A 17,229-nucleotide genomic window follows, 5' to 3' on the forward strand; every position below is an offset into this window, starting at 1 on the left:
TAACACATAATTTTTTGTCATGAAAGTACTGAAATAACGACAGCCAAACTAGATACTAGCCCACAATTATTGAATGGGAGAAAGTGACAAAACCCTATGGACTTAAAATATGCAAGATGACAACAATACCATTGTGTGATAATGTCATAAGATAGTAGATTAACATGGCCAACCGACCTATAGGCAACGAGGGCCAACACTTTATACTAACTTAGTATTCTAGACAAATACAATCACAATATACTATTTTTAGTCAACTTGGTAGTTGTGTGTTGAGAACGCTGGACTCGCAATAATGCTTCACATGTTACACGTTCAATATTAAGTGAATAGCGACGAGCTACCGTTGTTTGTAATGCAATGTAATATTGTTTGGATAAGGCATTAATGGTGCTTGGTCCTGTTCTGTGGACCTGGTGAACAGTTTTAAATTCAGGGAATACACTGTAAAAAATCTTTTCTAATTATAAGTCAGTGAGACAATTGAGACTAATAGTTAGTCTTCCAACGAAAAGTATGGCTTATAGTTAGTCTCAATTGTCTCACTGACTTATAATTAGAAAAGATTTTTTACAGTGTACCATTGAAAAAAATAAAAAAACGACAAAATGTGTGATATATAATTATTAATTAATTATGTGCATATAATCAGAACTTGCACCAAGACTAACTCGGTAACCAGGGCTCGAGCAATGACGATTCATCGCTGGACGGGTTTAACTTTTCCCTGTCTAAAGATAAAGACCTTTCAATACCATTAATTAAGCTCCTAAATTTAAGTAAAAATGCTATAGCCTATATACTGTATAGTACAAAATTTAGCTTACACAAGAATATTAAGGTCTAGTTATCTAGTATACAAGTGCACAACTACAGGATGTCTTTGTATGCTAGACCCCAGCTACTCAAATTGTGACATCATCAGGTTGTGACTTGCATACCAGACTTAGATTATACAAAAAAATGAAAGAAAAAAAAACTAAAAAATGTGCAGGGAAACGTTTTAGAAAGCATGTTCCCAAACATTGAAGACATTGTTAACTATGACTTAAATAACTTTTGCTTGCTCAATTCGATCACAGTGGCAAAAACATGTTTAAGTGAGCAACCCAAACTAGATAGCAGCAGGCTATAACTATACTAGATACAGTATTACCATACAGCATCTACTGATCTAAATATATTGTTTATGGACCGGTATGATATAGCTTAAGCATGTTTTGTTTTATTAGAGAAACTATCAGTTACCTTATTGTAAAATTCATTATCAAAGGCCCATTGACTGATTGAAAGTAAACGAAAGGTGTTAAGATAACTGCATTTGAGCACATTCCATCTTCTGCTCACTTGCCTGTCTTGGTGGCAGCAAAATGTCACATTCACTGGTTTATAGATTAAAAACTGCAATATGGAGTAGAGCAAGAACTGGATTTCCGAAAGTTCAAAACTACATTTTAAATGTGAACAAACACAAATTCATGGGTATTTCGGTAAGTATTTTTAGTTTTGGGGTCTAGTGCAGAAATGCACAGCCACGTGATGCATTCGTTTATTAAATCCTTGCTATCTAAATTGAGACGTCGTTAGGTTGTGCACTTCTGCGCTAGATCCTATTTTTGTTATTTGGTTGGTTTGTGGTGAGGCTAACATGACCCATGCGGTAACATGTACAGTTGAACATTTGCAGTAACCTCTTAATTAGCTACACACCCATTTTAAATTTTCATCCCAGATGACGATGCAAAATTTGTGTTTATCAGCAATATATTAATAAGGGACGTTAAAACAGTTGATCATTAAAAAGTTATTATGCATGTTTATATATATATAATATATACCGCGTCTTACCCTAAAATTTTTTTAAGTTGCCCAATACAGTATACAAAATAATACAGTATAGAAAATGACTCAGCTGCAATTTTGCAGAGCAATTTGCATATTCTAGTATTGTTGTTGCCAATTGTTAAGAAAATAAGTCCATACAAATAAAAGCGTTAACAATTCATGGTTATGAACTTACCAGAAAATTTGTGCTGGTCATTCATACTACTGCAAAGACTAGAAAGTATTGTGATTAAGCTATAATTGCTTCATTCTTATAACTTACCAGTATACTGGGTTTTGCTGTAATGAAAATTCTGTATGAATAAATGCATTCCTCGTGTTTGTGGTTTCACTGCACTCTTTAGCTGTGTTTATCATATTTTGCGAGTAGATAGACATAGATAAGAATGGAAAAGTTGTTGGACTTGTTGCGGCAACATAACAGCCTCACGTTGATCATGCATTGGAGGCATGGCTTAAGCATTATTGATCTTGTGTAACATCGACAAGGCTGATTTGCCAGCCTTATTTTAAACATATCTCTACCAAACTTGCGTTTCTTTCTCGTGTTTAACCTTTTTTTTTCAGTTTTCTGTCCAACAACGTCAGATCTGTTTATGACAAGTATTTTGACCAAAGTAGTTTGAAAAATTTTAGCTTGGTGAAAATAGATTCAGCGTTCAGCCCACTGCTATTTGTTGGGCTTGCATTTACCACTGCAAATTTGGACTCATATGTCCCTATGTACAGAAGACAAATTTACCTGAAAGATTTTTATATACCAATAACATTTATAGGAGATTTGTGTTGTTGTAGTTCACCCCGGCCAGAATATCCTGGTATTCAACTGAAGTTAATCAAGCAGAAGTGCTTAAGACAATGAGAAATATTGGTATTGCAGCTCACATTGACTCTGGAAAAACAACGGTAACAGAAAGATTATTGTTTTACAGTGGAAGGATAGAAGCAATGCATGAGGTAGGCGTTGAGAAGCTTTTTTTGAAGTTGTCCCATAGAAGTCTCATCAACATGTAGGATTTTTTATCTGATAAGAGTAAAATAACTTCTTTTGTATTCATGGTCATAGGTAAGAGGTAAAGATAAAGTGGGTGCTACAATGGACTCAATGGATTTGGAGCGGGAAAGAGGAATAACTATTCAGTCTGCCGCCACACATGTCACTTGGAAAAATCATTTGATAAATATCATTGACACGCCAGGTCACGTTGACTTCACTGTGGAAGTAGAACGTGCTTTGAGAGTTCTTGATGGTGCAGTGAGTCAAACAAAATTTTTCATTTTGTGGTTATTGTGAAGTTTATTTTTGATGTTATTTGTAGTTTTATATTTTGATTTGGTGGTTCTGACCTTCATCTGTGTTGTCTTCTGCTTGATTCAGGTTCTTGTAATTTGTGCAAATGGTGGAGTGCAGAGTCAAACATTAACTGTCAATCGTCAGATCAATCGCTACAATGTTCCACGTCTGATATTCATAAACAAAATTGATCGGTTAGCTGCAAATCCATATCGATGTTTAATGCAAATACGGTAAGCCAGATTAGGTGTTTAATACATGTAGGCTCTTTGGTTTATGAACTGAGTATAACCTACTGTCATTTAAGTTCTGTCTTGCATGATTTTTAACAAGTTTGCTGTCCCTGGCCATGGGCACTCTAGTGCACGCCTTACAATGTTGATTTTCTTCTAGGTCAAAATTGAGACATAATGCAGCATTTGTTCATATTCCTATTGGTCTTGAAAATGATACGAAGGGAATTGTTGACATCATCAGACGAAAAGCCTTGTATTTCGAAGGGAGTCACGGACAGGATGTGGTTGAGAAAGACATCCCTGATGACTTAAAAGCTATCACGGAAGAAAAGCGCCTGGAACTTATCGGTAAAGTATTTACACATACTTCGACACAGCAACCTTAATTTATCCACTTTTTACTGTTAAGTTTTTTCTACTTTCAGAATGTGTTAGTAACGTTGATGAGCCGCTGGCAGAAACATTTTTGCTTGACGAAGAACCATCGATACAAGAACTCAAGGTATGTTAACTTCGCTCATTGTTTTTCTATTCGGTTGTTTTTTCCTTTTGTTTCTTAATTGAAGCTATTGATTTAAAGTCGATTAATTGTTTTGAATGAATTAATATTGCTACAAATTCTTTAATTCGTTTTGTAATTATTTGTTACAAATTTCATCAGGCTGCAATTAGGAGATCAGTAATTGCAAGAAAATTCACACCAGTACTGATGGGAACTGCTTTGAGGAACAAAGGGATCCAGCCTCTACTGGATGCAGTCACTGAATATCTTCCGGATCCCTCAGAAGTAGAAAACTATGCTTTTGATGATTCAGTTCGAGAGTAAGATAGGAATGTAGTAGTAATTTATGATTTTGTGGTATTGGTACTTAAGTCTCAGAAGGTTTTATACATATACTTCTCGCATTGATTTTAGTGAAGATGACGGACCTACAAAAGTTCTAATGAACCCTGAGAGAAGTCCAGATCACGTTTCTGTTTCTCTTGCTTTCAAGATTGAGGTATCACTGAATTTTGTCTCTCTCATCTGTGGTATTACCAGATGTTTTAGCTCATGAGTACTAGCAGTCTATTTTATAATACACTTAATCATGCCCATTGCCCATTTCATGATTTTGTGTTTTATAGATTTTTGTATATTTCAATCCAATTCAACTTGCAATATTTTATACTACAGTTTATTAAAAACAATTTCATATATTGCACTGAAACATTCGTATTTAGCATTCTGTATAGTGTAAGCTGGTACAAAACGCTTCCTCATTATGTTTTTCAGCAAAGTAAGTTTGGTCAGTTGACGTACTTGCGTGTCTATCAGGGTTTGGTGGAAAAGGGTGAAAACCTGTTCAACGTAAGAACAAAGAAGCGAGTTAGAACTTCGCGCTTGGTTAGAATACACGCCAATAACTTGGAGGTAAGTGGCAACCAATGTTTTTCCGCATTTTCTTCTCTTAGCTCAAAATTTCATTTGAATGTCATATTCAACGAAAACCAATGCAAGAAAGTATGTTTATCTATAAATAACTTAAGAACCCAGTTTTGGAAACGGCAGAAAATAAGCATAAAAGCCAAGAAAGTAGCAATCAATTTGTTTACAGATGTTTTCGGTTTACCTTAATTTATGTCAAAGCGGTTTTAATAGAACCTAAAAACAATTTAAACTTAAATAGCAACACCTGTTTATTGTATTTAAATGACTCTTCAGGACGTGAACGAGGCTTATGCAGGTGACATTTGCGCTTTGTTTGGTGTCGATTGTTCCAGTGGTGACACTTTCGTTGGAAAGTCGAAGTTCGGCATGGCAATGGTAAGTCATATTTTTGTCGTGCCAGTCTATACTGCGGTGCCGCTTTTTATTCATCTTTTTCCGGCAGGAATCGATTTTCGTTCCCGACCCAGTTGTGTCTATGTCACTGAAGGTTGTTGGCCGTGACGATAGCGGCAAACTGAGCAAGGCGTTGAATAGATTTTCGCGGGAGGACCCGACATTCAAGACTTACTGGGACGATGAGGCCAAAGAGGTGATGTTAAGCATTTCTTTCTAATTCCACTGCTCCTGCTGAAATTTGTGAAATTTTAATCCCAATTATTATATCAGCAAACCAGAAGTTACCGCGTTTTTCCACAAAGCTGTTCTTCCATAATAAATTTAAAACGACTAAACTTAATAATACAAATTTAATATATACGAGCACAGTACGTATAACTTAAGTGAAATAAATATGCTATGGTTGCCACCAGGCATGATAATGATCAAATATAAGGCTCAACCGGTGAAAAACAGAACCTTATTTTCTGCCGACGTTTCATTAACCCAGGTTAATGAGAAGGAAATTCTGTTTTTCACCAATTGAGCTTTATATTTGCCAATTAAGTAAAACAAGTTACAAGTAATTCACATTTCAAATCTTTCTCTTGCTCCCAGATGGTTGTGTCCGGGATGGGAGAGCTCCATCTCGAAGTCTACGGTCAACGCATCAGGAACGAATACGACTTGGATGTTGTTCTGGGGAAACCGAACGTCGCCTTCCGAGAAACGATTACGTCATCAATTGAGTAAGTTTCTCTGTTTATGATGATATGATGCTGTTAAAATAGAATGTTTTTAATTTTCACATTTTATATTCTATTTTTGACAAAGTTCTGCGGTTTAAGTGCATTTTGTCAATTTGTAAGACGCGGAAGCGTCTATGCAAGTTTTTATTCTTCATTCAACCTGCTTAACCATCAAAGCACATACGCTTTAAACGCCTTTATTTTGCGCAGCCGTTTAGTATTAAACTTCGCATTATACATTTGATATGATGATGATTTATTTATATCTGCTCAGCCATACATTATTGAAAGGTGATGTGACCGAATGCAGGCTAAATTTCGGAATTCGACATCTATATAAATATTTGAATTGGTTTAATCTGAAGTAATATAAATATCCTATAAAAGTAAAGTCCCGCTGTTGGCGCCGCACCGACCACGAATAGGCCACGAACTTGGAACGACGAGCGAGGAATACATAATTGCGATTAATATGACAAACCTAAGTAAACTATCAACTAGAAATGATAAAAATATGACAAATGCTTCAAGCGTTTATGATATAACGGGTGTCTATTTTCTGCATATCTGGTTTGACAAAACTGCAAATAAGTCATAAAAAGATTTTTTGGCTTAAATATTTTTTTCAAATCTCACCATATTCAAAAAGCTGTGTGTGTGACATTGGACAAATATCACGTCTATTGTCCCATCCAACGGGAAGCTGCCCTGCGAAAAATCTTTGTCGTGCTAAACTGTATGAATTATGACAATAACATCATAATTTCGCGATGGCCGTGAATTGGGCTCGTGAAGTCGGAAAGTACGGAATCGTGGAATTGTACTTTTTTCTGGGCTATTTTTGAACTTCTGAACGGAGTGTCTCTATTTTTGCCGTACTGAGTAATTTTAAATGTACCTTCTGTCCTTTGTATGCCTATATTCATTAATTTAACGTGATTTTATTTATTTGAATTCAAGTTTCTATTGCAAAGTCTGTTTATTGCTTCACAAATTTCCAAATAGTGACAACACTACGTAGCACAGGAATAACGTTTACAGCAAGCGCAAGGTAAACAACTGAAATTGTTCTCACGCGTAAACACACACAACATATCTTCAGCATTTGTCGTCGACATAGACATCTTGTAAAATCTACTTCCAAGGATGGGGATTCCCGTCAGACTGGCGCCAACCCCAGCCCCGGTATTTCTTTTTTGGGTTGGGGATATTTTCGTTTGTTTCGAGTTGAGCGATGAGAGAGCCCAGATCATTTTCCTCACCTTTGCACTTGAGAGGAGCGGAGATCACTCCTCTGTTCAGATCCACTTCTCCGGAGCAAGTTTTGCTTTCCTGCGCAAATAGAATGTTCGTTTTGTTCAATTAATAATTGTTATTTCAATCGGCTTGGAACTATATTCAGAATTTTCTTTCGGCGTAGGGTTATTCGGACATTGGACATTTTTTTAAATGATAAGAACAAACAAAAAATTTAAACGATTGTTGCTTCTATCATACGTTTACCCAAGAGCATTTTATTGCCTGTTTTAATACCCTAACATGCTGTCGTTGTCAGAATAAAGTTCTGCTCAACAAAATCACTTCTAAATTTGCCGATCGTACTCAGCCCCATTTTTATAATGTTTGACTATGGTGTCCAGTAAGAGGTTTTAAAAGACCGCGAATTTTAAAAACCATCTGCTAATTTTCTGTTGAAGTTGCAAAAGTAAAAATTTTGAGATACCGTTGGAAAAAGTTAAGATACCGTTTCGGTCCAGCACGAAAACACTTTAAAAACACGACTTACTCCATCGATGACAGTGCACTGTCCGCTTGTCTTGATGGGTTGTTGGAGCCAGCTGGTAGTTCGCTTGCAGTTAGTCGGCATGAGCACTAGTGTCAGCCGACACTGGGATTGATCAGCATTCTGAAATCAATATGAATTAACTCCGTTTTTAGGAGTTCTTACCAACTAGATTACTAGACACAGCTCGTTTTAAAAGATTCACCGTTCAATATTGGTTTATTTCTCAAAAGAGTTTAGGCGGCGAAGAACTTCTCAATTAGAGTATAATTTAATTAATTGAAAAACACAATAAATGCAACAACATCAAAGTTGTCTATGACTGTGCCAATACCTTGCATTGAAAGGAGTTATGTCCATATGTAATGGTGTAGAGTTGAGAGTTTGACGTGGAAATTATGTTGTAATCAGACACCATGAGTATAGCCAATCTCTGCATCAGCATTTTTGAGTGATCTGTAAAAGAAATCATGTAAATTTTTTTCTGCTATCAACAACATAATAAATATAATTTTTCGTATAGGTATAGTTCACATTATACAGCCAGATAATGGCAACGATTCAATGTCATCACCTGGGTACCCAAAAATGTCTTGAGGCTGAACAATCCCCATCACGTAGAGAATGCAGCAGGTGAAAAGAAACGTTCTCCTTGTTGTTTCCATCACGATTTTCAGTGTAGTTTTTCTTACAAATTAAATCAATTACCTTAAGCTCTGCGCAAAGTAGGTAAAAAATAACGTCAAAACACAAGTTTTCGATCAAACGAATTTACATAACAACGATAGTATTTTGCCCAGCAGAAGACCAGGCATGTTTAAAAAGCAGCGCTGCGTGTCCTTAACTTGAGCTAATTGTAACTGATAAGTTGCACCAATTGACTTGTCTTATATATAGAATATTTTTTTGGATTTCCTTTACGCCCATACAGTCATAAATATTTTTTCTGCCTGTATACGTCGTAAGGCTTCCGTATATGGCGCGGAGAATAAATAATTACGATAAATACGACAAAGCTAAGTAAAATTATATCGGTAAGTATTAATAATATGACAAAGTTTTCAAATATCTCCTTTCTAGAGTGCATATTGTTTGTAAATCAATGTGGATAAGTTGGTAAATAGTCTCCGTTTTTAATGGTTTTTTCTGAAACAGAAAAATCGGTTATCTTTTTTTAGTCATATAGTGGATACAAATACAAACACAGCAGGAATGACATAAATTTAACCCGGGTTTTCCCAGCACAGATTGGTTTCTTAGAATATGTTTAAGAGCAATGTCATCTTGACTGCGTACCGGCCCTTTTGAGATCCTAACCTCGTCAATGTTGTCATAATTTTTTAATGCTTCAGTTGTCTTTAGAGTTTACGACTTTAGAGGGTAATGTGTCACGTAATTGTTGAATATTATTCACAGGATATTTGCACCAATTTTTAACGGGTAGCAGATCGTATTGGCGAACAACAAGGTTAGGGGCTATCTTGGTCAGAAAGTATAGAGATGTGTCAAATTGAAAAAAATGGAATTCGGTAGAATACAAATAACAAGCTTTGGTATTCGTGAGAATTCGAACCTGCTGACTTTGCTTATTTTGATCAAGGGAATCTGACATTGATCCGTCACCTTGTTGGTAAATAAAAGCCATCAATTTCTTTTTTGCTTTTATGAAACTACCAATAAATTAATAATTCCCACAACCATTCCAATGTTTTACGGTCAGACATATCGTACAGTACAACCGAAAATTTGAAAGTTTATGTTGCTAATTTGTTGCTTTCTGTTAAACCATGGATTCGATCCTAATCTGCTTCCAAGATTCGGCTTCATGAGAATGGCAGAAACGGTCGATAGTCGTACGTAATATTCGGACGCATGTTCAACCTGATACATATACCTTCCAGTGAGTAATTTATGGCAAGCATTTGTACGCAACGCACCTTGGAAAATTCTGTTAGCCCGCGGCATTTTTGCTTTCACTTCTTTCCGTTTTATTTTCATGTCCTACATAATCGTAAATCCCAATGGGATTTTGACTCTGTATTTCCTAAATATGCCACGATAGATCAAACCGTTATGTTATATTACCTTCACATGTTATATTTATGATGTATGTTTTGATTTTGGTACGCAAAATACTTTTAGTGCGTTTTCTTACATTTTCACTAATGTTTTGTTAATTTTGATGTTTCAAGGTTTCCGAGCTAGTTTATATGTAGGGCTTGCTTTGTGTTTTTTAAGTAATCGTAAATATCTTACGTTAGATTTTTGTAGATGCTGAATTTATAGGTTTTGTATAAACTCAAATGGGTCAGGTCATAGAATTGTTCACAATTTTTTTACTAACGGCAACCCTACTAGTACACGACCACGTATAATGAGTGAGTCAAACATTGAAAGTGTGATTCTTGAATAAATACAATCAATAACTGGTACAAAACACAAATATCACAAATTGTCAGCTTCCGTTGTCCGCATAGACATCTTGTTAAATTTTTTACCAAGGGTGGGGATTCCCGTCGTCTTCGTCCCATTTCTTTCTTGGGTTGAGGATGTTTGCATCCAATCCGAATTGTGCGAGAAGAGCGTCCAGGTCGTTTTCCTCGTCTTTGCAATTGAGAGGAGCGGAGATCACTCCTGTGTACATATCCACTTCCCCGGAGCAAGTTTTAGTTTCCTGCGTAAACAGAACATCTTTTATTATCTCAATGCTGGCGGACATTTTGTAGGAAGCTTAAAGTTTTTCGAGATTTTGCTACATTTTCACCGAAATTCATGTTGCTCGCGCAACACGTTTCGCGAAAGGGTTTCATAGTGCATGCGAACGTACTAATGCAAGCAGATTTAAGTTTCGCAAAATGACGATCTAGTTCTCCTTGGTTAGTTAATTCTTTGTTCCACTCACCCCATTAACAATGGCGCAGAGTTCGTCGGGGTCAGTTCGCCTGCAATCCGTCGGCATCAGTGTCAGTGTCAATTGACACTGGGAAATGTCACCTTGCTGGAAACAATTGTAAACTTTTCACACTAGCAAAGATTGGCTTTAACACTTGTTTTTTCAAATTTTCCAAACAATTACTGTATTTAGGAAGCTTTGTCTTATTCTAAATCAGCCGTCACAATTGACAATTTTTGCAAATGGGTATTTATATGACTGGCTAAATGTACCCTGCACTGAAAGCTGTTGTAGCCATTCACAGTGGTGTAGAAACGAGCGTTTTTCGTGGTAATTCTGTTATAGTCGCACACCATGAGTTTAGTCAGCGCCTGCATCAGCATTTTCGAGTAATCTGAATTATAAGATATGCAACAAAATGAGAATCGTTTCTTTGGTAAAAGTTTTCAGGTGCTATTTCTCATTAAACATATAGCTTCAACCTTTTAAGTTGAAAATAGCACTAAACAGCAAGCTAATTGCAGCATCGCGAATCTTTGCATGCGTTAAGTTATTTACCTGGTTTTCTTTGGTTGACTTGCACGGCCTCCGTCATGTAGAGAACGTAGCAGACAAAAAGAAGAATTTTCGTTGTTTTTTTCATCACAGATTTCAGTCAAGTTCGCACACAAATTAAATAAATATCTAATAGGTAAAAAGAAACACTATCGAAAAGTACACTTTTCATTAACTGCATTTTTGCAACAATATTATCAATCCGTGCACTGTTACATCAAACACTGTGTTAACAGTAGATTGTTATCAACAACTTGCTCCAATCAAGTAACCTTATATAACTTTTTTTTCGCTTTCTTTTTTTCGTCTCTTTTCAGGCGCAATCATATTAATCACTTCGTGAAACTCAAATTATACGGTATTTCCAGCCACCCGATTACGTATTAATGAATTGGATCAGCGATTTTTTGCGATTATTATTTTCTTCGGCATGCTCTAGAATTTCCAATGAAGTGATTACACGAACACACGCGTTCCCACACTCTACTTGTTCGATGTCTTTTATCTTTTAAGCCCGAAATCCTGAAACTTCATGTAGGTCGGTGCTCTCTCGACCCTGCTATTTTAACGTTCTCGAGTTCCCATCATTAAGATTATGTAACTTACATCGATAATTGCAGCACGCTGACGTATGATCGTAATTTATTTACGGACATCATGCTGATGACTTCTTTCTGTGTGGCCTTGAAGTTGTCTGCCATGCAATAGGTAATTATAACAAGCATGTACGTTCTGGCGAACGGTTTTCACTGCATTTTCAGGCGCATGTATAAGCAGATATTTACAATGCTACTATGGCCCAGGTCACTACAGAACCAAGAAAGTCGTAATTACGTCCACTTGCTATTGAACTTGAGATATTGGCGAAGCAGTTGTATGACACAACCTTAAATTTCCAAATAAATTTCATAACAAATGTCGGTATTGGTGGTCGAATGTTGGCTAATTTTACACTTGACGATATTACAAAAATGTCTTTTAACCCGATATCACATGCATTGTCCCTTTTTATTTTTAGGCCGTGTACTATCTGGCTTTCACTCCGGATTGTAAGATTGCGCAGTCATGAGAGTTTATGGGAATTCGTCATTGTTAGACTGGTTGTTTTGAATTTGGGCCTTACGCTTGGCCTAATTCTATTCAATTGAAAATGTTGGCCAGCATAATAAAATCATTTGTCGAATGCCGTAATCCTTTTTTCGCAGCAGTTCGGTTTTAAACAAAGAACAATTTTACCATACTTTAAGCCGCGAATTTCAAGATTTACAGGATCGGAAAGTCATGACGTCGTCTTTACGTCATGGTACGCATTCCGTCACATGAACGTTCAGCCAATGGAAAAAAAATGATATTCCAATTTTCTGTAAATAATTAATTTTCATGAGTTGGAATTTGCATTTCAAGTTTCATAAAATTGAATTCCTCTTCAATTAATTATTTATCTTTCGAGTTTATGGATTATAAGAGATTTCGACGGTTTTGGTTGAACAAGGGCGCCTTGTAAAATAAACAAAGGGGCACTTAACGAAATGTTTCAAAACTGTCCATTGTTTTGCCAGTTCCGACGCGGTCAATGTCAATTTTTGCAATTTGTATCGGATTACGCTATTATTTCAATTTTAAAATCACATTTTAAAGTTGTAAAACTTGATCAACATGAATGAAAGCCGGAATATTAAGCAATTGCATTTGGTGCTTTGTCCACTGGAAATGATTGTAGTCATTTTCAGTGTATTGGATATGACAGTCAATTAATATTTCATCATTGATATATAGCGCTGTCACCCATTCATCATAATCTAAGGAAATTGTTATTGATCAAACAAATTACCACTGACTTTGTAGATCGGTAAATTCGCGGTTGTAAACTTTTGCGCTCACAATAATCTTGTCCCTTACCACCTGGTGCTCCATTTTGTTTTGAAGCTTTCGTCTTATTCTGTGTCATACAATATAGCTGTATATTTATTGTTTATTCCGTGCAATAACTGCTACTGATGTTGACGAAATTTTTCCAAATCCGTTTCCAATCTGCTATTTTCTTTCGTCATTTAACGCATACCGACATATAGACTTGTAAGTTTATGGCACGACTCCAAACTTTTTTATAATTAATTTTTTCCGATTTTTCAGCTTCGACTACACTCATAAACGGCAGAGTGGAGGGGCCGGGCAGTTCGGAAGGTTAATCGGGTACATAGAGGTAGGTCTTTGCAGATTGACCGAACTTGCTTTTCTACAGTTTGATTTGTCCAAAGTATTCTCATTAAGGCGCACTCTTTCTAACCGCATCTACCCCAGTTCCCATGAAAATGATGTGACATCACATCAAAGTTAGGTCTGACGTTACCGATCTGTAACTTTTCTGATAGTCTTATTTCGTGGTTCTTGCTTTTATATACGCGTGTTCACAAATTCGGCGTAAAGTATATTGGTCCAATTTCTTCGTTTTTTTTCGACGGCGACCATATATGGCTTAGTATGTTTCAAGTTTAAGGTTATGCATTTAACTTTTATTGGATTAAGTTCCATCAATTTTTATAGACTTGTTTTTTCGTTTTTTAGATCACTTTCCGTTAAAGTTCACTCGCGCCTATAACCTTGTAAGTCGTTAATTTTATTTCGTTAAACGAAAACTCGATTACCATGTCCACTTGCACGTTCTATCGCGTGGTCTTTGGTACGCAGATTTTGCGTGGTCTTTGGTACGCAGAGCGCTCGAGTTTTGTTTCGGAAAGGAACTTTAATACGTCGAAAAAGTAATAGCCCTTTTCGACAAATAAAAGAAAAAAAATCCAGAATTCTCTCTACACGTTTATTGTCCACATCGTTCAATTATATCAGCAAAATCTTGTAATCTTAGCACGGCATAAACAATGACCATTCACTTGACATAATAATCTCTTTTGCAGCCTCTTCCGGCCGATCAAAATACGAAACTGGAATTCGTAAACAAAACAACTGGTACCAACGTCCCAAATTGCTTCATGAGCGCGATCGAAAAGGTACGTAATCATCAACGTTTTTCTAGATTACTTGAACTTTGGCAGAAAAACTGCATGTATCTTAAATCCTACCGCTTAGTCTATCATAATTCCAGTATCTCGCCATTTACGATATCATTAAAAATATTACACTATAATTAAAAAAAAACACTTTCCCGTTACGTTTGTGTGAATCCTGACTTGTATTAATCTTTAGCATTAAAGGTGGAATTAAGAAAGTTTTTATACGTGACAGGGTTTCTTGGTCGATTCAACAGATAAGGGTCCACTGATCGGGGCAAAGATGGCCGGCTTCCGGGTCGTAGTGGAAGACGGGGCTAGTCACTTGGTCGATTCATCCGAGATCGCTTTCCGTCTCTGCGCACAGGGCGCTTTTCAGCAAGGTATGAAAGTGATCATTTTGAGTGCATCTCTCCCATATATAGCGCATACCAGCTTGACATATTTTTGTCGAATCGAACGCCACCGCTATTTATGTGTTTACGGAATCCTGAACCAGGCGCTTTCTGTAGGCTTTAATCTTTCCGCGCTTTCCATTTACTTAAAAAGGAACAAGATCCTGTTTAGGAAATAAGCGGTTATAGACGGGTTTGACATTCTTGCTAAACATAAAGCTTCTTCGAGTTTTTAGCTGTCGCTCATGGGAGTGATATTTTTGGCCGGGATCAGATGTTATTAGCTGTTGTCAAACGAATGGAACTGCTGCATTTGTAAACTATTACTGTATAATTCGTGTAGAATTACAGTAGATGGAGTGTTTTGAACATTTCAATTTGTGTATTTGGATATACGTTTCAATGCGGTGACCAGATATCAGAATGTGGTTTATGACAAATCTGTTTTTTGCTATGAAATATTGTATCTCTCTAATTTGCGTTCAACCCCAAAAAATAATAGGGTCACCCCCTACGCCGTATACATGCAGTACTCATAGTAATATTTTTATTAGATTCAAATGTCAGAACTAATTATGATGATTTTACTCAGTTTGTTATTTCACTAACGGTTCGAAATGAGAAAACGTTTACAAAATTTTAGTTTGACTTCATTTACATTTTTTCATCATCTGGTGTTCATTGGCTTACGACTCATGACGTCCCTATAACTTTTACGATGACGTCATCTACAGCTATGGATCGCGGTCTGAAATGCATCCTGGAGCCGATCATGAAAGTGGAGGTGAGCGTTCCTCACGAATTCCAGGGATCTGTTCTCGCTTCCATCAACAAGAGGAAGGGAATGGTCGTCGATCAGGACAGCGATAGCGATTATGTCGTCATCAACTGTGACGTATCACTGAATGATATGTTTGGCTACGCAACAGAACTTCGGTCCATCACAGAGGTATAGTTTAATTTAACAGCTAGAATGTACTTTTCCTAGTTTGTACATATTTGGTTGTAGAGGATTGTGACGCTGATAAAAATGCGTTGAACAACGAGGAAACCATGTTATTGATTAAAGCACTTTTTAGTGTCGACTCTACCTTTTTTAATTTACCGCGTGGTGACGCAATGAATCACCCAACACATCGCGGAAAGCTGCAAATTACATTTCATCTCACACTTTTACCTACTCTAGCCAGGCATTTTCTACCCCACACACTTAACACTTTGCGTTGTTGCACCCAGATATTATATAGGTGGTTTCAGCAACCCGTAGGACTTGCATAAATAAGCCACGGCTTGATAACCGCCCTCCATGTACATTTCTCAGGGCAAGGGCGAATACACGATGGAGTTCAGCAGATACCAGCCATGCCGCAATGAAGTTGAGGAGCAGCTCATCCGCAAGTACCAGGAGGAAAATGCTCCGAAGAGCACGAAGAAGAAAGCCGGACGCAAGAGATGATTTGTGTCTGTTGTTACGTCATATCGTCGTAGTAATGGAAACCCTGCCGTTAGATGGCAGCGGTTTGCTTTCTAACGCTCTTTAGAGTTTCCCGTTACATTGAAATAACCTTTTTGGAATTTAGGAAATTTTTTTGCTTATTACTTTTGCCCGCATTTTGTTGAAAGAATGTCATATTGCAATGAACGACTTCGGCCTACAGGCATATTGTATTGTTTTTCTTATACTGTAGATTCTTTCGAGATACAGTGTATTAACGATTCCGGAAGTTTTTCTTCCGTTTTACAAAGATTAAATAGCTTGAATACTACTATCACTGTGGTTGATCAATAATTATATAACAGCGGCTGTTTCTGCCGCTGTGACACGAGTACGCAATTCTGTTTTTCACCCATTGACGTGAAGATATGCCGATTGCGTGTATAATACATACTCCGTTTGTGTAAAGCGGTTGGAAACAGAAATGAAAACATAAAAGTGGAATAGTTTGACGAACAATATCTTGTAGATGTTGCTGATAGGTTCATGCAAACGCAGTCGTCACATTCTTACTGCCACTGATCTACGCTTGTTAGCAAATGAATTATTATATCACTGGTCAACACAATTTTTGGTGCAACAAAGATAAGAGGGGTTTTGGGGGTTTTCGAGTGTGGGGATTCCGAAAATGAAGTCCGTTTTCCCGTATCAAATCTTTTTTTTCACAGTAGACATCACACGTTAACCCTTTGAGGACCATTGGCACACATATGTATCACAGATATATTGCTCATCAGTGCCTTTTCTTCGAACTTGTCCCCATGGGTTTGTTAAAAAAGAAATAGAAACCTTATTGAAAATTTATAAGTATCTCAACTTGGATTCAGCCATAAAGCCGATACCACACTTCGATCAACTGCCTGTCCCTGTGTTTACAAGTTTTCATGATGATAGTGATGACGATGATGAAGACCATGACGTAATTTATTTTTCCAGTGAAGCTTCAGCCCCACTGACTTTCGATGGAGAATTTGTCACGTCTCAAACTGATTCTAAGGCGCATTCACCTTTTTCTCAAGCACATCTGAATGATTTGGTGCGAGACCTCGACCTTCCTAAGAATGCTGCTGAGCTGTTTACTTGCATTCCGTTTACAAGAAAGGTACTTGTTGACTTCTGGGACAAAAGTTACATTTTATAGTCATCGAGAACAAACTCTTTTGCCATATTTT

General features: G+C 36.9%; 3 protein-coding genes across 3 annotated transcripts; 1 reads left to right on the top strand and 2 right to left on the bottom strand.

The window, feature by feature from the left end:
- Positions 1 to 1,213: 1,213 nt before the first annotated feature.
- On the top strand, positions 1,214 to 16,328 carry LOC143448232 (elongation factor G, mitochondrial-like). Its single transcript, XM_076947862.1, has 17 exons — positions 1,214 to 1,490; positions 2,641 to 2,802; positions 2,912 to 3,100; positions 3,224 to 3,372; positions 3,533 to 3,723; positions 3,801 to 3,877; positions 4,037 to 4,197; positions 4,292 to 4,376; positions 4,652 to 4,789; positions 5,081 to 5,182; positions 5,250 to 5,396; positions 5,801 to 5,931; positions 13,296 to 13,365; positions 14,075 to 14,167; positions 14,403 to 14,550; positions 15,297 to 15,511; positions 15,884 to 16,328. The coding sequence occupies exons 1-17, from the start codon at positions 1,371 to 1,373 to the stop codon at positions 16,016 to 16,018; spliced, it is 2,313 nt and encodes a 770-aa protein (XP_076803977.1). The 5' UTR covers positions 1,214 to 1,370; the 3' UTR covers positions 16,019 to 16,328.
- LOC143448234 (uncharacterized) lies at positions 6,912 to 8,426 on the bottom strand. Its single transcript, XM_076947863.1, has 4 exons — positions 8,289 to 8,426; positions 8,049 to 8,170; positions 7,718 to 7,837; positions 6,912 to 7,263 (listed from the first exon to the last, which is right to left on the bottom strand). The coding sequence occupies exons 1-4, from the start codon at positions 8,377 to 8,379 to the stop codon at positions 7,066 to 7,068; spliced, it is 531 nt and encodes a 176-aa protein (XP_076803978.1). The 5' UTR covers positions 8,380 to 8,426; the 3' UTR covers positions 6,912 to 7,065.
- LOC143448235 (uncharacterized) lies at positions 10,028 to 11,382 on the bottom strand. Its single transcript, XM_076947864.1, has 4 exons — positions 11,166 to 11,382; positions 10,880 to 11,001; positions 10,617 to 10,712; positions 10,028 to 10,388 (listed from the first exon to the last, which is right to left on the bottom strand). The coding sequence occupies exons 1-4, from the start codon at positions 11,248 to 11,250 to the stop codon at positions 10,209 to 10,211; spliced, it is 483 nt and encodes a 160-aa protein (XP_076803979.1). The 5' UTR covers positions 11,251 to 11,382; the 3' UTR covers positions 10,028 to 10,208.
- Positions 16,329 to 17,229: the final 901 nt, after the last annotated feature.

Source organism: Clavelina lepadiformis, chromosome 3, assembly GCF_947623445.1.
Source record: "Clavelina lepadiformis chromosome 3, kaClaLepa1.1, whole genome shotgun sequence".
In the NCBI taxonomy this organism is placed as follows: Eukaryota; Metazoa; Chordata; class Ascidiacea; order Aplousobranchia; family Clavelinidae; genus Clavelina; species Clavelina lepadiformis.